The following is a 21,846-nucleotide window of genomic DNA, read 5'->3' as shown; positions in this document are numbered from 1 at the left end:
TGACATTACTATGTCGTGGGGGATCCCGGACCGTAGAGCCTGAGTCCACCTACCTCCTGCTTCCCGAGGGATGTTGTCCCCTGCCAGGAGGGTTCTGTTCCCTAGCTGTTTGTCGTCTAGGGCGTCTGGGACACTGCTCGTCCCTATCCTGCCTATACTGTTGAGCATTATCTCAACCAGATTGAGAGGGTGGTTGTTGCTCGTTGTTTCTGTCGGGATTTTGCATTTGCCTTTCCTCCTAAGCAATGGGAGGTTGTTCTAGTCTTTGCGGACTCCTTGGGTGTGGTGGATTGTGATGATACTGGGAATGATCTGACTGCGAATTTTGATGAGGGTGAGAGTTTGGTGGCTGATCTGGCTGAGAGGTTGGTGCAAGTTGTCCTCGAGCCAACTGAATAGCTACTTCTAAAGTTTTCGTGGCATCTCTTTGCCAACGATCCATGTTAGCCTGCCGCTCATTCAGTTCTCGACGCTGCCGATCAACTCCATTTGCTGCAGCACCATAGTTTCAGCCACATTCTTCTGGTTAGCTTTCAGAGTAGCTAATTCCTCTTGCAACACTATCAAAGTTGTTCGTAAGGTTTCAGCATCCATCTCTTCTTGTTCTAGTTCCACTTGTGGCTCGTCCTCCGCTACACCTTATGGAGGAGGTGGATTTGGCAAACTTTTAGATGTCTGCCTAGTTTGACACGCTTTCTTGGAGTTCTTTGCCATTGTTTATCTTGATGTCCTCGAGTTCGGCTCTCAATGAAAGCACCAAAATGCTGACTAGCGATTTGGTCAATGACACAGAATCACTGAAAATGATAAAGATAAGATGAATTGAACTCAAGAAGGTAAATGACACCAAAATCTATAGTGGTTCGACCCCAAGGAATGGTAATGACCTACGTCCACTTCGTATTCTTATTAATGTAGAGCTTCAAAACATGTGATCATTAAACTAGGGTTCACGAGTTTCACAAGGTTGAAGATGAGTACAAGTTTCGTGGATAAAAACACTATAGTTCTCTTTTGATTACAAATGATTCCCTCTAAATACAAAAAATTCCTTTTTTTTTCTTCCTCAATGAATCCCATGAGTCCTATTTATAGGCTCAAGGATGTACATATGGGCCTATGGGCCATGTTCAATTTTTGTTACAAGCGTATTTGAATAATAACAGAAATAATGATATTTACATATAAAAATAAACAAATATCCTAGAGATATCCGACTCATAACTGAATTTGAATTCTAGCTTCGTTCCTACGAGCAGATCTAGTCGCACATGTTATCACATCAGCTTCCCTGTTACTCGGCATGTCTCTCACGCCTATCGGTCAGCTCAAATTTATCTTGATCTCCTGGTTGTGGGTCAACTAGGTTGTGGATCTCATGTGCTATCTACGTACGCCCCAATCGTGCCACATCATCACGTAAATATTTTGGGTAAACATGGTGCATTCTAGCTTTAAAATTAAATAATTTTTTTCTAATTTTCTCTTTTAGAATAAACACCTATTATTTTATTATAATATAATATTAAAAAAATTCTAAATTAAGACTATGAATTTAAAAAATTAAGCCAACAAAAAGTTATGTATAAATATATATTATTTAACTAATGACTTAAGTAATTAAAATAAGTAATTTCTCATAAACAAAGTAAACGACAAAACAAGAAAATATGTATATTTATGTCTTATTTTACCATTACATATATGTTTTGATAAATAAAATTTGTTAAATGACAAAATAAATTATTAATAAAAGAAAGAAAATAATAAATTTAAGCACATAAATATTTTTATACTATAGTTTTGAAAACATAATTGATTGAGTAATTTATATACTTTAATATAAAATTTTAAAAATTGTGATGAGAAATTATTGTGGCTCATTTCTTACTTTTTTTTTTTTTTTTTTTTATAATTTCTTTACCTTATTTATATAATTAAAAAAAAAACCATTTACCTTATTTAAATAACTTTAAAACTAACAATGATGTTGTTAGATAACAATAAAAAAAATTATAAAAATTATTAAATCTAATAAAAACTAACAAATTATACTAAAATCATATTTATTATACAAGGATGTATGCCCAGTTAAAAAAACAAAAAGATGTTGTTCCAAACTAAAGAACCAAATTTCAAAAAAATTCAAATTAAAGTAAAAGTCCGATTTGGACCCCATTTTTTCTACTCTACTCTTGATTTCTTACCCAATCATCATCGTGCTCCAATGAGTGCATCTTATGCCCCATCTTTTTTTTTTGTCTTTAATAATTAATAGGCTTCTAGAGAAGGGTATTTTAGACATTTGGTGTAAGAAACTTAAGTCGGCTAGTGCACATACTTGTTAGGGAGAAAACAAAGAATGGATAGGCAGGATTTTACGTGGGACCCACCGAGGAAATTAGAATAATAGTCTCTTCACTATCCATCTTCTCCATCTCCACTGCAACGTTCGAGTTTCGACTGATTATTTATTTATTTAATAATTAATTATAAAACTTAGGCCCTTGTTTGCCACGTAGACTTCCCGTTACTCTTTTTTTTTCTCTGGGTCAGCTACGTGTGCTTTATTCTCGGACTTTGCTTTATTATGTTACATTATTAATATATAGTAATTTAATAAGTAAATCTAACGTTAATAAATAGCATTGGGTTTTGCAGATTTCGATTTAAGGAGCGATACGGTGTCGTATTCAATTGTTTTTTCCTTTTCTTTCTTGACTCATGTCGTCGTTTCGTGTGGGAAAATTATTGTTTTTGTTCCCCGATTATGTCATAATATTTCTTTCATTGGTTGAGAATTTTTTGTTTTTAAATAGTTGAAATTTTTTTAAAAATAAAAACATATTCTTTTGAAAAAGAAAAAAAGAGAAAAGGCAAACTAATATATATATATATATTTCGTAGACACTAAAATAAAAAAAATTAAAAAAAACATAGTAGAGTGAGAGCAGACCAAACCAGTCCTCTCACCAGAAGAACCCCCACAGATTTGTACAGAGAGATTTAAATAAATTAAAATAAAGCTTGTCTGAATTTCTCAGAGAGCCGGAACAAACATACTTTTGAGAGAAGCAATCTTTTTTTTTTTTTTTGGTTCTAAAGTTTTGAGGTCTTGTTGAATGTTATAATAAGTACGTATATTTACTTTACAAATTTCTTGGCTTCCGGGATTGCTGTTCTTGAGCTCCTTTTTGGTACTGAAACCCAGAACTTGATTTCATATGTAAGTTGCTGCTTTTTTACATTATTTGGGTTGAAACATACGAGTGTGTTTTCTGGGTTTGCTTTAAAATGTAGTTCTATTTTTTCCCCACTTTGTTTCCTTTTCTGGGTGATTTTCCATTTTTCGTTCGAGGGTTGCTGAAATTCTTTTCTGGGTATAGGTAAAAGTTAAATCTTGGAGAATAATATGTTCACTGAAGGACTTGATAGAAGTGCTCTTCGTTGGGTTAGAGAGGTTAGCCTTTTCCAATCTCTTTCTGTACTTTATTCTTGTCTACATTTTTTATTTATTCTAAAGAAAAGAGAAATTAGTATTTCAAAGTTTTTAGTAATTTTTCCACTGAAATCAGAAGGATGAGGTTCCTTTATCCAGTTCCAATCTGAGAACCCGAATTGATCCTATGTCTAACATTCGAAATGGCGGAAGAGGCTTTGGACTCCCTCCACCCTCGAAATTCAGAAGTGGGCATTTGCCCGCTAGTGCCATTCCGGTGTCTAGAACCATTCCGGGTGATTTGGATGCTAGTGGGTCAGGCTCTGAAAATGGCATGAGTACTGATTCAGAGGAGGATGTTTATGGAGGAAACTCAGTTGATTCGTCTCCCCAGATGAGTAATGGTGGCGCTGTTCATAGATATGGTAACCATTTGAAAAAGGATTCCCACTATAGCAGTGACTATACTTATTCCGATGTCGGTTCTTCCATGGAGACAGTGGTTGGACTCGGAAAGCATGGGTTTATGGCGGAAAGGGTAGTAGGAGTTGGAGGAGCTGGAAGGTACCAATCTAGGAATGGTTTTACGGAGGATGAGTCTGATGACTCTGCTGCGAGCTCGGAGTTTTCTACTACACAAGTGGGAGGAAGCATTAATGGTGGTGCGAAACAACATAGATTCTCGGAAGGATATGCTTCCAGTGTTCCATCCACAGTTCATGTGGAGAGTACTGCTGTAAAGGTTTGTTCTCATACTTTATAATATTTCAATTGCTCTTGCCCGCTGGATTGATACTGATTGTGGTGTATTAGTTGTTTTCTTATGGTCTTATTACATTTATGTAAATGGAGAATGAATGGTATTTCAATTCATTTTTGTTGTTACTTAAGATTGTGTAGGCTCTTTAATTTACATGTGCCACTTAAGAGGTTGGTGCTACTAGTTTAGGCAATGCAGAGATTCTATTAGTTCTGTTCGCACTATCTGCATGGATTATGGGATTATCACTAAGTCTACCAACTTTTTCAGGGTTTGCATTCAAGAAAGCTGGAAAATGGTAAGTTCTCTGACGATGATGATGTTCCCAGTGCACCACCAATTGGTGGAGGCTCTATTACTCAGGAAATCAAACAAGCCGCCGACAGAAGTCCAGCTTCGAGGGTACACAGTACCCCAAATGCAGCAGATTCGCCTGAAAATAAAACCACATCCAGTCTTAAACCGGAAAATAAAATCGCAAATGGCAAATCTGACAATTTTCTAAGGTGCGTGCTTATTTTTCTCTTGGCAAAATAAAAATATATGCTGAAGTTTTCTGCTCAGGAAGAGATAATTTTATGATCATTATTTTTACACATGGTGGCATGGTATTTCACCTTTTCTATTCTTTATGTTTGTAGAACTACTACTGGTTCAGAAACTACTACATCATCTAGTCTAGCTCGACTCCCAACATTTCATGCCAGGTAATTCAAAACCAAAACCATGGTTGTATATGACCTAGATGGTGTAAAAGATCTTTGTTTTTGTTATTCAATTTATTGATTTACTGTGTTTGTATAAATTGTAAACCAGTGCACTAGGGCCATGGCATGCTGTTGTTGCCTATGATGCATGTGTGCGTCTTTGCCTTCATGCTTGGGCAATGGAATGCATGGAAGCACCAATGTTTCTAGAGAATGAATGTGCACTACTAAGGGAGGCATTTAGGTGAGCTCAATGTCTTTCTCTTGTTCTCAATCATGCCAAATTTTAAGGTTTCGTTTTATGTTTTTGATAAATTGCATGAAAGTAAAGTGTTATGGAGGGATATCCCTTGTGTTCGAAATTATTAACTCTAGGAACAAAAATAAATAGTTCTGATAGGGATAATATACTAGAAGTACTTATTCCTCTTCAATTTTACTGTATGTTGCAGTTTAGTAAAAAGTACAATTGACTGATAAAAGTAAGTCATTTTCTTGATTCTTTCAAATGCACACCACACACACATTTATATAATATTGGGAAAATCTCGGGTGCACCCCCAAAAAGGGGCACATCGGTGCACCCTCTCTCCAGTTTTTGGCTCGGGAAGTATTTTCAGCGCAATTTTTTTATAGTCGTGTATATTGTAGTTATTTAGAGCATCCTGCAAATCTTTAGAAAATTCCAAATAATTTACAGTGCTAAGAACAATGTTCAAATAAGTTGCTTTTCACGCGCATTAAAAAACAGTCATGCATACAACAAACTATTTGAACATTGTTTTTCAACATTGAAAATTATTTAGAATTTCCTGAAAATTTACACTACCATATAATATTAATATTTTGATAAAATTTGTATTTTTCGTTTTCATATTTTTGTCTACTATTTTGTCCTTTGATACCTTGTCAATGTAATTTTTATTTAACAATTCTTACTGATTATTGTAAAAAAGATTGAATTGGACATAGGTAATGTAATTTGAGGGTAATAGATGTGATTATGAAACTTTAAATGTGAAGGCATTGAAGCTGGCATAATTTGTTTTTTGGTTTTTCTCCTGGAATGTCTCTATTTGTTTGTAGTGTTTTCTTTTTCACTTTTACTGAGATTCAAATTCTTCTTCTTTGAACTCTAGTTTACGGCAAGTACTGTTACAATCAGAGGAAGAACTGATGGGAAAGCAGACCTCAGAACTAGCAAGTGAGAAAGCTGCACCCAAACCTAAGAAAATTGTTGGCAAGATGAAAGTGCAAGGTATGCCACCTTTACTATCTAACACTTTTAAGTGTTTGGTTGTTGAAAGGCTCCTAAGTTAGTTTTCATTGTGCAGTGCGTAAAGTGAAAATGGCCCTGGACCCACCTATTGGCTGTAGTATAATTACTTACAGACCATCAATAAAACTGGAATCCATCAAATATGGTTTCTCCAACTTGCAGTCAACAATCACTTCAGGATGGCAAGCTCTTCGAAACATTCGTGTTGCTCCTCGTATGCCTGCAAATGGTTCTTTTTCACGCCAAAGCTTGGCATATGTGCAAGCTGGCACTCAGTATATAAAACAGGTGTCTGGACTCCTAAAAACTGGTGTTGTAACAACTCTACGTAACAGTTCGTCATCATATGAAGTTGCGCAAGGTATAAACTATGAACCATTAACCCTTTGTTTGGTATGGTGGATTGGAAGAGGGATGGATTAAGGGTTGTGAATGAAGCAATCCATCCTTAGTATATTTTGTTTTGTAAGAAGGAAGGGAAACAAAGGATGGAAATGACTAAGGATTGCAAATGCCTTGGGTCCACAAAAATCAATCCTTCCATATATGAGTGGATATTGTAGAACAAAAAAAAAATTTTACTCACAAATTGAGGATCTTACTGAAGAAAGAATTATAGCTACCTTATAAAAATTTCTTAAATAATTAAAATGACTAATATTTTTAATATTGTTATTTATTTTAAATTGTAAAAGAATTTACTCATTTCTTTCCTTCCTATTACACCAAACAACTCTAAGGATTGTCACTCTCCTTCTCCAGCCTTCTTAATTAATCCATCTCTTCATCTCCCCATCCTTCCTACCAAACATAGTATAAAGGATTTGCTCTTCCTATTTTATGCTGTTGTGTGCAATTAAATAAATTAGCTGTTGATTTGACATTTGATGCTGGAAAGGTAGTCCTACTTGTTTTTGTTATGGATGTCATGTGAATACATATATGAATCTTGTGATGTACGCATGATAGACTGTAAAAACAAAGTAATCTATTCTGTGTACTTTTCTTTGTCACGAATCACGATGGTGATAATTTTTTGTATGAGAATTGGAGAAGGACATTATGTGATGATATATATATATATATATTTATTATTATAGTTTATTTGGAACTTTTATGTATTGATGTTCTGTTCTGTTTTTGTTTGTTTCTCTATTTTTTTGTGTCTTCTCTTGTAGCATATCTTCCTGTCCTCAGAGCTTCTGTACTTTTTTGTGGATGCTTTTAAAAAAATAGAAAAAGGGGGCAATTTTAATTTTTTGTAAGCTCTATAGTAGTACAATGCTCTTATCTGTACTATCCCCCATTATTACATAATTCTTTTGCTGATTCATTGTGCTTTATTTTTATCATGAGTTGAGAATTTTTACCTTGCTCGTAAATGGCAGCAGAAACATACTCTTGTTTTGTAAGACTCAAAAGCTCACCGGAAGAAGATGCTATCAGAATGCAGCCTGGATCTGGTGAAACTCATGTTTTGTATGTTCTCTTTCTCAGTTTATTCTTTTGTTTGTTGAGTTGTTTGATAAAGGCACTGACCACTCTACAGCTTACCAGATAGCTTGGGAGATGATCTAATTGTTGAAATCCAAGATTCGAAGGGGAAACATTTTGGTCGTGTGCTTATTCAAGTGGCAACAATTGCTGATGATCCGGTAATAATCTTGATCTTATAGTAGCTTCCAGGTTGAATTCCTGATTATGTTTCTGGTTAATGATTCTTATTTAAATGGAAATGCAGTCTGACAAGTTACGATGGTGGTCTATTTACCGCGAACCAGAACATGAGTTTGTTGGAAAGCTACAGATTTGTATACTTTACTCAATGAGTTCGGATGATAATAGTCTTAAAGTAAAGTTATTCTGAGGGACCTTTGAATTTGTTTGCCATACTTAATAATCTTTTATTTTTTTCTTAACTGTCTTCATGTCTATGGTTTTAAACCAGTGCATGTTATATAAATATATATATTATATTATACAAGTTTTATTTAATAAAAAATGTGTAGTAAAGCTCTCAATTAACATTGTGACATTACCATTATCTTGTTGGTTCAATTTATGGAGGAGGTGATTCATTTTTCTCCTTGTTTTATGGTGAAGACTGGCATAATTTGTTTTTGGTATTAAGTAAATATTGTATACTTGGATTTGTCGAGATTTGGTAATTCGTAATTGTTCATTTTTTTAAAATATGTTTTGGATGGAATTAGAAACATATTGCGCACCATATATATACAGGAATACATGCATTTTTGTAAATTAGACATTTAGACAGTGTGGCAGGTAAAGTGCAGCAAAAGATAAAGTGCAATGCATACAAAGAAAAAAAGATAATCGTAGCTAAAAGAAAATAGATAATAAGTTTTTGCATTGTATTGTGCTTGAAGAAGAATAATCCATCAACTGCTTGTATTTTGGGAGCTAGGAAGCCTTTTCCTTTGTACTTTAGAATGCTTTATAAAGTTTTCTGATTTTATTTGGTTTTATTCTGTTGGTCAGTGTGGCTCTGTTGCTGAAACAGTTGCTTATGACCTCGTATTGGAGGTTGCTATGAAAGTTCAACATTTTCGCCAAAGGAATCTATTATTGCATGGTCCTTGGAAATGGCTTTTAACAGAATTTGCATCTTATTATGGTGTTTCTGATATATACACCAAGCTCAGGTATTGCAATGTGGTTATGTAGTAGTAAATCTGTATATTTTTTCATGCTCTGCATTATGATTGTGGTCTAATATGCAATGCCAACAGATACCTCTCTTATGTCATGGACGTTGCTACACCAACTGCTGATTGCCTTATGTTGGTTTATGATTTGTTAATGCCAGTTCTTATGAAAGGCCATAGTAAGAGCACATTGAGTCATCAAGAGGTATGTATCAATCATTTTATGATTTCACTTAGTATTGTTGATATGGTTTTATTGAATCCTTTGTGTTAAACTGTTCTTCTGTCATTTTTTGCTCATGTTTTCTTATCATATCACTTCTAACAAATGTGAAAAACTGCTGATATATACATATATTTATATTTATACATGTAGAACCGGATCTTGGGAGAAACCAAGGATCAAATTGAACAAGTACTTGCTCTAGTTTTTGAGAACTACAAATCATTGGATGAGTCAGCACTCTCGGGTATTATGGAGGTCTTTAAATCTGCATGTGGGCATGCTGCACCTGCACTGGAGCCTGCCATAAAACTTTACACTCTTCTTCATGATATCTTGTCCCCTGAGTCACAAAATACATTATGCCACTATTTCCAGGTTAGGAATTTTGAATCTCTAATGGTGATTGTCTAAGTTGGTACACAGTGGCTTTTCTAAGTGAGTGACTTGACAGGTTGCTGCGAAGAAGAGATCAAGAAGGCACTTGACAGAGACAGATGAATATATTAGCAATAACAATGATGAAACTTTGATGGATACCTTAGCTATGACTACTGCTTACCAGAGGATGAAGTTTTTGTGCATAAATATTAGGAATGAAATTCGTACTGATATTGAGATCCATAATCAGAATATACTTCCAAGGTATATTTTTCTTAAATCATTATCTAAATAGTGAAAAGTCTAATTTATAATACTGCTGCAAATTTCCTTCTGCCTCCAAAGATATGTTGCTTGGTTATCAACTAAAGCTTGTATGCTATGAAGTTTAAAATGAATTATCACAGAAAGTGAGAATTTTATGGTCCATGAAGATTTTTGGGAATAATTGTGTTGTAGAAATAATCTACTGGACAATTCCTTTTTGCTTTGTAAAAGTGAATTTCTAATGTAAAATGTTTATTTACATATGATTTTGTTAGTAGACTGCTGACAGATTTTTCTTAGTTATCCTGTGAGTTTATAAGTCACAGTAAGTCAAGTTTCCTCTATTTTTCATCTGCTGTGGCTTTTGGAACGTAGAGGTAGAGCATGCTTTTGCTTGACAGTGAAAGTGGTACATTTTGATAGACCTCTAATCCACTGCACCTATGCTCAGAAAGTGTTAGTGGTGAGTGCTTTTGGAAATAGGATAATTATAGAATGTCTTAGAATCTGGTTATAATTGTCCTGGAAGGTCCTAATCAATCTGATTGTAATTGTCAGAAGATCCTAAAGTCAACTTATATGGAAAGTTGTAAGAATAAACGGGAGGAGAGAGTGTGTTGGGCAGGCCAATTCTTACTGTGTATTGAGCATATCCCTGGGAAGGAACCAGGTCTCTCGAACTACCTGGGATTGTTAATAAAATCACTCTCTAATCTTGTCATCTGAACTTCCTTAAGGAACATTTTTTTTATCATGTACCAACAGCATTGTGTCACCATTGTGTTCCATTTTGCTTATCTGAATTGTTTCTCATCGTCATTTGTGTGGCACTCTGGCATAAGATTAAAATAATTGGCTTGTCTTTTTTTGGGACAGTTTCATAGATCTTCCGAATCTATCTTCGTCAATATACAGCACTGAGCTTTGCAGTAGATTGCGTGCTTTCCTCATTGCTTGCCCCCCAACAGGCCCTTCACCTCCTGTAGCAGAACTTGTTATTGCAACAGCAGATTTACAGAGGGACCTTGCAAACTGGAACATCAAGTAATGATATTTTTGTTCTAGTTGCTATTGTCAAAAATACTGCAGCAGCCATAGACAGAATAGAATGGACAATTGTTTTTACAAACTTCTATGCTTATGATGTATTTCCTGCTCTTCCAGTCCTGTCAAGGGTGGAGTTGATGCAAAAGAATTGTTCCACCTTTATATCATGGTGTGGATTCAGGACAAGCGACGGTCTTTGCTTGAAACGTGCAGATTAGATAAGGTATGTTTGGTCTTGCTCATCACTTATCCATAAATCTTCTTTTGCTTGTTCATTGGAGGATCGTTTTAGAGGATATCTTTTCCTAATTATTAAGTAATTTTCTATCAGAGAACAAGATTTTTAAGCATTCTTGTTGTATACATTTTTTCCCTGCTCAAAAGAGGTTATCATGAACTTTCAGGTGAAATGGTCAGGAGTTAAAACACAACATTCTACTACTCCTTTTGTTGGTGAGATGTATGATAAATTGAAGGAAACTCTGAGTGATTACGAGATCATTATATGTCGATGGCCAGAGTACACTCTTGTTCTAGAGCAAGTACGTGACTATTCTTCTCACTTCAATTAGACTTTAATTTCTATATGTTTGATGGGCCTTTTATATTCATCATAGAGTTTCTCTGATCACTTTTTTTTTTCAACTAAATAAAAAAATCACTGTATGACCTGTCCATCACTTCCAAATAAGTATCCTAATTTTATTGACAAGAGATATAATAATCATGGAATTAAAAACTTGGCTGATTAATTTGTTGTTTAAAAAATATGGCTGATTTATCCTATATCAAGTAGTTGTAGCTTGTAATAACAAAGGCTTTACCAAAAGGTGCATGATGAAACCGAGAATCGAGTACCTGGGTCATAATTTAGTACCAAAAATTCTACTATGCATACAAGCTACATCTTCATTGATCATAGGAACTCAAATTTTTTTTGTTTGCTTTTTATTTTTATTTATTTTCCTTTCATTTTTTACAGTTGGTATTGAGCCGTAACTATAGTATGCATGAACTCTACGTGAATACTCATAATTGGACCAAACATATGCCCTTTTTGCTCTTTAATCATGGCAACATCCCAGCTGGGCCCTAACCAGTAGACATGTAGGAGACAATGGGCTGAGTCAGCTATGAAACAGTTTATATAATTCTGGATGTCTTTTATTTGTGATAGTCAAAGGTTATATTATTTGGGTCGTTTTAAAGTATGACATATATATTATTTCTAATAAATGCTCAATTCATGAACAAACATTCTTCTGTAGTCATACCAGGAGTGCTAATCTCTCACTTATTTCTCCCTTGACTAAATATAAAATAAATGTTGTAATGCCTAAGCCTAGAAGACAGCTATAAATTCTTCTGATTTTTAGTACCTGATTTTTCTGTACATAGTTTTATCAAATTTTCCATTCTGTTTTTAGCTTTTTTGTTCTCTAAAATCTGTTGTTTATTATTCTATTGGAACTTAAAACAAACTCATGGAGTTATGCAGAATTTGTTTGACATATTTTAACATTCTTTCCACCAAAGGCTGTTGCTGACATTGAGAAGGCAGTAGTGGAAGCTTTAGATAAGCAGTATGCAGATGTACTTGCACCGTTGAAGGAAAACTTGGCACCTAAGAAATTTGGCCTCAAGTATATGCAGAAACTTACTAAAAGATCAGCTAGCTCCTATGTGGTCCCCGATGAGGTTTGTGGACTTCTCTTACTTCTTGGCTCCTTGTAGGCTTGCACATTATATTGAAATTTGAATCTCTTGTATTTCAGCTGGGCATTTTGTTGAATTCACTAAAAAGGATGCTTGACGTCCTGCGGCCTAAGATAGAAGTTCAATTCAAATCATGGGGGTCCTGCATCCCTGATGGTGGAAATGCTGTTCCTGGTGAACGTCTCAGTGAAGTTACAGTCATGCTGAGGGCGAAGTTTAGAAATTATCTTCAAGCGGTGGTGGAGAAACTGGTGGAAAATGTGGGTATCATACTGCATATGGTGCATTTTTCATTCTGATTTATTATCATTTGATTATTATGTGCTATATATGTAAACTACTCAGAAATTAGAAGGAAATGATTTGATATTGCAACTACCTAGTTTGATCAAGATGGATTTATAGGAGCAAAGAGCTATTTATGGCACATGACATTAATAGCTTCTATACAAGGCTAGTTTAAATTTTTGGAAAAATATAATAAGATGCAGGTGGAGAAGCTAGGCAATCTGTCCGAGTACAGTAATTTGTAATAAAACAACAAAAAGGGGCAACAAAGGACCAAGTCACGAGTACACCTGAAAAATGAGAGAAATAAAGAGATTGATTTTGTAGTACTCACTTTTGTTACATAAAAGAGAAAACATTACTAGTATTTATGCATGAGGATGTATTTGAGAGTTCACTTGAGACTTTTGATCTCATTGCATCTTATCTTCATAAATTGTTGTAGCATTGTAGCCCCACATAACATGGCACTCCATGTAGCAATTAAGTTCTGTCTTGCATTTAGAAGACTATACTACTGAAAAATTATTGACAATTCTTCAATGAAGTCTCCTTTAATATTTTTGCTCTTATTGTTTTCAGGCTAAGTTGCAGAGTGCGACAAAGCTGAAAAAGATTCTCCAAGATTCAAAAGAAAGTGCGGTAGAATCGGACGTTCGAAATAGAATGCAGCCTTTGAAAGACCAGCTTACCAATACTATAACCCACCTTCACTCTGTCTTCGAGACTCTTGTGTTCATTGCTATCTGTCGAGGTTACTGGGATCGAATGGGACAAGTATGTTACTTGTAACTATCTATATGGACTATAGTTTTAGATTTGCTACATCTGGCTCTGGCCCATAACTTTCCTTCATCTTATTTGGGGTATTGTTGTTGTCTCAGGATGTTCTAAGCTTCTTGGAGAACAGGAAAGAGAATAGGTCATGGTACAAGGGCTCACGGATTGCTGTGTCTGTAAGTAGTAGGCTTGAAAAATTCTCAGCTTGCTTTCACCTGATTTATCCATTTTGTTCTTGGTGTCTGAGATATAATCGTTTGGCCACATACATATATAGCTTCATGGGATTTTAAACTAAATTTTTTTGCTTTGATTGAAAGTCAGATATTTATTGATTTATTTTCTGTTACATTACAACTAGCTTGGATCATCTTGTGTTGTTCGGAGATAGAAAGCATTTTACAGTTTATCCCTTGTGGAACTACTGCATGGGAACTTAAGATTTTGGAACACACCAATATGTTTATATGTGGGATTATTTCACTCTTTTCATCTGGTGTGCTTTGCTTAGATATATTGAGATTTTGGTAGTCGTGTTCAATTAAATAATCTGTTTGGTTGATTTGTCTTCAGATCCTGGATGATACCTTTGCCTCTCAGATGCAGCAATTACTAGGGAATGCACTACAGGAAAAAGATCTAGAGCCGCCAAGATCGATCATGGAAGTCCGATCGATACTCTGCAAGGATGCTCCGGATCTCAAGGAGAACAGCTACTACTTTTAGCTCCGGATCATGTACATATAATAATGAGTCTCAGAAAGGGAAATTTGATCATGATTTGATGAAGTGGAAAAGAGAGCTCAGATTGCCACCAACCAAGCCTACAGAACAGAATGTTGCATATTTGCTATATCCAAATGTGTATGATAATATCTTATCTAATATATATATATATATATATATCGTACTACTCGTGCTGCGAATTTTGTAGAGAGAGCAAGCAGCTAGCTGCTCTGGAACGTCTATTAATTATTTTTTCTTATAAACATTTTTGTTACCATAATCTCATAATATATTTATATTAGTTCTGTCAATTTTGGTTATTAAAAATAAATAAATAAATCAATCAATCAAATCAATTTTTCTTGACATTGGCCGGGGCAAAAAGATTAAAACAAAATTAAATATAAAGTATTAGGAGGAAATTGAGATTTTTTTTTTGAAATATCTCTCCATAAACTTACTTTCAATAAATATTTTTTTATAAAACCTTAATGCGAGCTAACTATTGTGAAGAAAAAAAAGTTAAAGTAAACTGAAATCTTCAGCTGGTCTTTTTGTTTTGAGACGTGGCTAATGATAAGACTCTAATATGGAACGTGAGGGCAACCAATTCCGTGCCGTCGTGAACGAGTTAAACCTCATCTTGAGAGCTTATTTATTAGTTTTAGTTACATATACTGAAAAGAAAAGCATATATTGAAAGTAGGTTAGGATGGTAACAATGCCTCAATCAAAGAAACCTTCAAAATACGGCAACTTTGCAATTTGGATTAAGAATGAATATATAAAAAAACCCAAAAAGATAATCATAGTGAACTTTCTAAGCAAGGCCTTTTGATCCCAAAACTAGGTCCCTGTAAATTTGAGGGAGACGCCATTATTGGCAATGCAAAGTTGGGCTTGCAAGCGTAAACATGTCAACAAAATGATTTGGGAAATTTGAGCTTCCTTCCATTTCTTCCTAGTACTCCATAACTTAAAAATATGCCAATTATTTTTCATAATTCTCTCAAAATTATGCTTCCTCATTTAAATAGGACCCACCGTGGCAAAGCACCACATTCCCACTAGCACCAACATCGTTTTCGCCATTAACGCCACCTTCCCTCACCATCCATCACCATATCATTTATTTATTTTTTGTTTTTAGTGATTAGAATTCCATTCCAAAATTTAAACCCACCAAAAATATTTACACGAAACACTAATTTATATGCTTTCAAACATATCTGTGCATAAATTTTTGGTTTTGATTTTTTTTTTCAAATCTGAAAATTCCGTAGAATTTTAAGCATAAATAATGGTTAACAATAGTCCCATTAAAATTCAGCTTCTAAAATCAAGTTTTCACAATACTATTGTTTTGACCTCTAAAATCAAGTTTTCATGAGTTTAACTATCGTTTTTAATATTGTTTTTGTCTCTAAAATTAAGTTTTCATGAAATCATCGTTAAACATCGTTGCATAAAATTAGACAAATTTTGGAGACATAACTTTTTACTCAGTTGACAGGTGTTTTTTTGCTTGTTATTTTTTTAGATTTACACGTTTAGAATGTGTAGATTCTCAAATTTTGAGATTTGTTAGTTTGAGACTAATTCTGATTGAGATTTGAATGATTGAAATTTTAGATTTAGACACTCCAAATTTAAGGTTCTACATATTATAAACATGTAGATCTAAAAAATACCAAAATTAAAAAAAAAAAAAAACTTCAAATCGATAACCAAGTGAAAAATTATGCTTCATCAAAGTTTTTTTTATCAAATTTTATGCAACAATGGTTAACGATAGTCCCATAAAAACTTGATTTTAGAGGCCAAAACAATGCTAAAATTGATCCTTAATAATGATAGCATGAAAATTTAGATTTAAAGGTTTAACGACAATCTCATGAATTTATAAGCCAATACGATACTTAAAGATGATACCATGAAATTTTAGTTTTAGATGCCACTTTTCCATAGAACCATCACAAACCATCCCATCGTTGACCATCATTTTTGCTTAAATTTAGCATATTTCAAATTTTTAGATCAAAAATAAATTTTGCAATCAAAATCAAATATTCATGCACGATGTGTTCAAAAACATATAACTTAGTGGGTTTAAGTTTTGGATTGGAATTATAATCATTAAAAATAATAATTAAATGATACCGGGGTGGATGGTGAGGGAATTAGTCCCAATCGAATGAGAAAGCATAATTTTGAAATACGGGAGTACTACTACTAGGAAGCATAGAAGCTCAAATTTCGTAATGATTAACAATGCAAATATGGGTAGTTGTGAGAGGAAAATTTGAGTTTTTATGCTTAATGACGTGTTCTAAATAAAAAAAATGCTAGGCTTTTTAATTATTTCAAAAAATGCCAAATTTTTTGACAATACTCAAAATATCCATCCCATAGTTTTTCCCATTCACTTCCTCTTCTCTCTTCCCTCTGTCTCCCTCAACCCATTCCTCTCAACTCTCTTTCTAGAAAAAAAATCTATGGGTAAGGTAAAATATAAGAAAACTCAATGTAATAGCAGATATTCCTTACTTAGATACTAAAATACTGCATTTTCGAACAGATTTGGACATGCTTTTTGGGTTTTTTTTTTGCGATTTTTTTCAGATCTGAAACTTTGAAATCTGTAGAAAATTGACGTGGTTCGATGGTGCTCGATGCCAGCCTGATGGGGCCTTCAAAATCAAGATTTTTATGAAAACAACGATGTTGCTCGATGGTGGTTCGATGGTGTTTGATGCCATTCTGGCAAGATACATAATTTTTCACTCGGGTGTCCGTTTGTGGTGATTTTTTTTATGATTTTGGGTATTTTAAGATTTACACGTTTGAGATGTGTATATACACATTTGTGAAATGTAAATCTTGAAAAAAATGATAAATGCAAAACATACCTCATGTTCAAGATATGTTTTGGTATGTTTTCAAGTTCTAAACTTTGAAAATGTGTATGTGAACATATAAAACGTGTAGATTTCAAAAAAAATATCCAAAATAAAAAAAAATCACCCCACACGGACACCCGAGTGAAAAATTATGTCTCTTACAAGAATTGCATCGAACCACCATCGAGCAACCATCGAACCACTATTGAGCAACGTCGATTTTTTCATGAAAATTTTGATTTTGAAGGCCCCATCGAGTTAGTATCGAGCACCATTGAGCAACAATCGAGCAAAGTCAATTTTCTACATATTCAGAGTTTCAGATATGAAAAAATAACTCAAAAATCATGCCCAACTCGATGGTTGCTCGATGGTGTTCGATGCTACCTCGATGGGGCCTTCAAAATCAAGATTTTCATGAAAAAATTGACGTTGCTCGATGGTGGTTCGATGCAATTCTTGTAAGAGACATAATTTTTCACTCGGGTGTCCATTTGGGATGATTTTTTTTTTTTTGTATTTTTTTTAGATCTACACGTTTTAGATGTTCACATACACATTTTCAAAATTTATAACTTGAAAACATACCTAAACATATCTTGAACATGATGTATGTTTTGCATTTTGCATTTATTTCACGATTTACATTTCCCAAATGTGTATATACATATCTCAAATGTGTAGATCTTGGAAAAATATCTAAAATAAAAAAAAATCACCCCAAACGGACACCCGAGTGAAAAATTACGTATCTTGCGAGAATTGCATCGAACACTATCGAGCAACATCGATTTTTTCATGAAAATCTTGATTTTGAAGGTCCCATCGAGCTGGCATCGAGCACCATCAAACCACGTTGACTTTCTGTATATTTCAAAATTTCAGATCTGAAAAAAATCGTAAAAAAAACAAAAAATTCAATAGAAATCAATGTAACGCAAGTATTCCTCACTTAGGATACTAAAAAACTATACTTAGATCTGTTCGAAGTATAGTTTTTTAGTATCTTAAGTGAGGAATACTTGCGTTACATTGATTTCTATTATATTTTGCCTTACCTATAAATTTTTTTTCTAAACAAAGAGTTGAGCTGAATAAGTTGAAAGAGAGAAGAAGTAGATGGAAAAAATTATGAGGGGTATTTTGGGTATTGTAAAAAAGAATTGGCATTTTTTTAAAATGATTTAAATGCCTAAATTTTTTTGACTTAGAACTTCTCATTAAGCATAAAAACTCAAATTTGCCTTGTGAGGCATATGTTAAACACATCATTAATAATTTATCGGTAGTTTTGCAATTATAAACTGATTAAATCGAAAATGAGATGTTGCCAAAGAATTTGAATTGCACTAGAAAGGGGAACAAATAAAAAATAAATGCGTCGAGTGGTAGAGAAGAAAAATATTTACAAGATTAGATTACTTTCAGGAAGTCGGAACCAATCGATTCGTAGCAAGAAAACAAGGCCCATAATATTACAAGAAATCATACCCAATTGAATTGGCAACCACAGCCCACAAATAAACTTGAGTTCCAAACTATAATACCATTTTAAAGCAAAGTGAAAGGGACCAGGTTAGAGAAGCTTTGATAATACATGGCAAGACGTCCAGAAGGCTTTGGATGCAACTCTTATAATTACAGGGTTTTGGTATATCCTGCAAGTACAAACCAAGTTTGAACATGAGAACTATACCCTATATATTGTAATCAGACTACCTGGAAATATGGAAAGGTGAAATGATGCGGCATAACAAATGCAGCATACAAAATTACAATATATGGGTATTATAGTCTGATTGCAGCCTATAAAAACCATTTGTATTATCTATGTTCTGACTGGTATTAACTCACCCAATCGCAGTGGCACCCCAGGATGCTACGTTGTAAATGACTTTGCTTCCATCCCAGGCCTTTCGAAGCTTTCCCTTCTTCTTTTTCACAGAAAATGTTTTCCGAAGGGCTGAAAGAGAACTAAAAGCATTAGTACCCACCTAGTATTTAAATTACAAGTCTTTGATGAGTGTAAAATCTAAAATGCCTACAAAACCATTATGGGTAATTACAGATCTGTTTAGGTGTGGAGATAGACAACACCTATAATTTGTAGAAATTCTAAATGCTAGTTAAAAAAATAATCTAAATGCTAGGTTTTAAATAACTAGATGAAAGGAATGACTAATATATGAGTGATGAAATTATTAAAGAACTTATGTAATGCTGAGAAGAAAAAAGAAAACACCAGTTTCTTCAATTCATGGGCAACACATGGAGAGGCAACTCCCTCCCCATAATCTCTCGTTAATCTTAGTGAAAGCAGATTTCAACACATACCTGGCAAAGTGCAATAGCTTTACAAATTGTACTAGCTACTTCAACTCGTCATCTTATATAGGCAATAGTAATGCCAATTCGACCAACAAATTCAGTACTCCTTCCCATGTGAAGCCAATCTTATCATTTTCATATATTTTCATGTAGTGTAATTAAAACGGACTAGAAGTTACTTCTTTGTCATTCTACACATTGAAAACATATATATGGATACATACAACTAAACTTTCTAATAAGAAGCCCTTAAGCTTACCTTCTTGGAGTTGATTAGGAGGCAAATCCTGCAAATCATATTGCAAAATATTAAAACATTAAATATTTGTGTTCCTAAAATCAAAATTATCACATAATATAATATAACCAAGGCAGCTTAACATGCCACACATTCTTATTACTGAAGAAAAATTCTCACTATATCCTGTACGATTTAATGTTTCGTAACTCCTTAAGCAGCAACAAAGATGCACTATAGGAAATATACCAGTGACTCATATGTCTAACTACTAAATCACCAAGCGAACAGAAAGAAGAATAAAGAGGGCTTTCATACACATCATATTGCTTGCATTTGTTCAATATGTGCCTCCAGTGACTAGAAATTAGTTTGGCACTATCAAATTAACAAAAGTACTCAAGAAGTTAATCAACTAAAATTAGCAAGAAGTATCATATACCTTAGTCTGTTTAATGCTCTCCAAGTATGCTGTCATAAAACATGCAATGCCCTCTAATATATCCTCCTGACTCACGAGAACATACTCATCTTCTTTCAAATCAGTGTTCTCTCCCTCCCATAAATCATTAGCACTGACCACATCCCAAGAATTACCTTCTTCTGCTGCCAAAAAGATTTAGAAGCAAAAGATAGTCAATTATACCATATGTATCTACAGGCTGCTCTTGTAAATATAGAAGATATCAAAATATACAAGTGCTTATAAATGCAGATTTCGTAATGCAACAACTCAGTAGATATAATAGTCTAGTAAATTTGTGCATACCTGTCAAATTTTGTGGAATAGACGCTTGTGCGCAAGCCAACTTTTCAAGGAAATCAGGGCATTCAACTCTAGATTTAAGAAGCTCACACAACTGCATCAGTAAAATAGGAAAACATCAGACTGATGAAAGTAACATCTTTCAGTAACACAACTAATCCAACACTTTGATTAGTACAATACAGAGTTATAAAAATGTTATTAAGGAAAGTTTCTGCCACGAACGCTGCAATGATAACACACCCATAAAATTTTGTCGCAAAATTATAGCAAGCTAATATACTAATTCAGTCATCAGTTCCAGGTAATAAGGTCCAATCATAATTGCTTGAGTGAAAGCCTAACGTTTAACGAACAACAAAACACAGATGAACAATTACCCTCGATCAGAATAAGGAAGCAATTTTCAAATCGCTCAAAATCAACACCGAAATAGAGAGTTTAACACCATCATCTGCCTTTCTCAGGCAATAAACATTAAGTTTAACCAAAATTAAGCCGCCAAAAAAAAAAACCCATATCATAAAATAATAATAATAAACCAAGATCGAACCTCCTCGGCCTCTCCGCTGCTCCGGTCGTCGCCGGCGGCGTTATCAGCTGCGTTGTCGTTCTCTTCACCGTCACCGTCATCGTCTTCGTCATCATCAACAACACCGCCGGTCGTTTCGAGCAATTCGAGAGCTCTCTGGCACTGCTGGAGCACAGCCTGCAAGGTCTTCCTCTTAACGAGGACGCGATCGTTGTCGGAATTATCGGTATTAATATTGACCATGACCGAGGGTTTAGAGTCCAAGACGTCGACAACCTCCATCCCAAATTAATGAAATTTCTAGCCCCAAAATAGAATTCAGAAACCCTAGAAAAGGAAAAAAGAAAACTCTAAGAGGATTAGAGTTGCAGCCTTGGATCTAAGAGCAGGGCAGAGGTTCTGGTGTTTCTGGGGCCGTACTGGTTTGGGGCTCCGATCCGAGGATGGATTTTCCGTACGGCTATGGTGGATGGGAGAATGAGAAGAAGCGTAAATTATTGGTCTGCATTAGCTGCTGCAACAATATGTTGCATGTGCCTTATTCTTTTTTTTCTTTTTATTTTATTTTATTTTGTTTCTTTCTGCAATTTGTGCTTTACGATTGCAGACGACGTTGCTGGTGGAGGGTCTACTGGGTGTGAGGTGGGGTGGGTGCTATGCTATGTGTCTGCGGTTCTTCATTTGGGCTCTGTCTGATTTTCGTATTGGGCTTGTTTTTCTTAAAATGAGCCCGAATGGTTTAAAAAAGATATTGAGGAAACTATACCAAATATGAGATTTTTTTATAAACTTTGAAAAAT

General features: G+C 34.4%; 2 protein-coding genes across 4 annotated transcripts; one reads left to right on the top strand and one right to left on the bottom strand.

Moving 5' to 3' along the window:
- The first annotated feature begins 2,926 nt into the window (after nt 1-2,926).
- LOC133805366 (uncharacterized) lies at nt 2,927-14,545 on the top strand. Of its 2 annotated transcripts, none has more exons than XM_062243524.1 (23): nt 2,927-3,226; nt 3,387-3,460; nt 3,576-4,181; nt 4,470-4,705; nt 4,841-4,906; nt 5,016-5,150; nt 6,046-6,164; nt 6,241-6,546; nt 7,577-7,664; nt 7,735-7,840; nt 7,927-8,037; nt 8,688-8,851; nt 8,939-9,059; nt 9,231-9,455; nt 9,532-9,722; nt 10,602-10,769; nt 10,890-10,995; nt 11,177-11,314; nt 12,309-12,470; nt 12,548-12,748; nt 13,359-13,553; nt 13,661-13,732; nt 14,130-14,545. In XM_062243524.1, exons 2-23 carry the CDS (start codon nt 3,413-3,415, stop codon nt 14,280-14,282), a joined length of 3,717 nt encoding a protein of 1,238 aa, XP_062099508.1. In that variant the 5' UTR covers nt 2,927-3,226; nt 3,387-3,412; the 3' UTR covers nt 14,283-14,545. The 2 variants fall into 2 exon arrangements, with proteins under 2 accessions (XP_062099508.1, XP_062099507.1); XM_062243523.1 differs by having other exon boundaries at nt 7,574-7,664.
- A 4,026-nt stretch (nt 14,546-18,571) lies between these two features.
- LOC133807168 (uncharacterized) lies at nt 18,572-21,656 on the bottom strand. Of its 2 annotated transcripts, none has more exons than XM_062245341.1 (6): nt 21,068-21,656; nt 20,518-20,608; nt 20,191-20,351; nt 19,770-19,797; nt 19,037-19,145; nt 18,572-18,840 (listed from the first exon to the last, which is right to left on the bottom strand). In XM_062245341.1, exons 1-6 carry the CDS (start codon nt 21,326-21,328, stop codon nt 18,759-18,761), a joined length of 732 nt encoding a protein of 243 aa, XP_062101325.1. In that variant the 5' UTR covers nt 21,329-21,656; the 3' UTR covers nt 18,572-18,758. The 2 variants fall into 2 exon arrangements, with proteins under 2 accessions (XP_062101325.1, XP_062101324.1); XM_062245340.1 differs by having other exon boundaries at nt 20,191-20,354; nt 21,068-21,655.
- Between the last annotated feature and the right edge of the window lie 190 nt (nt 21,657-21,846).

The sequence above is a fragment of the Humulus lupulus genome, chromosome X (genome assembly GCF_963169125.1).
Source record: "Humulus lupulus chromosome X, drHumLupu1.1, whole genome shotgun sequence".
Classification (NCBI taxonomy): Eukaryota; Viridiplantae; Streptophyta; class Magnoliopsida; order Rosales; family Cannabaceae; genus Humulus; species Humulus lupulus.
Note: the sequence above shows the minus strand (reverse complement) of the source record. Positions and strands in the feature narration are given on the sequence as shown.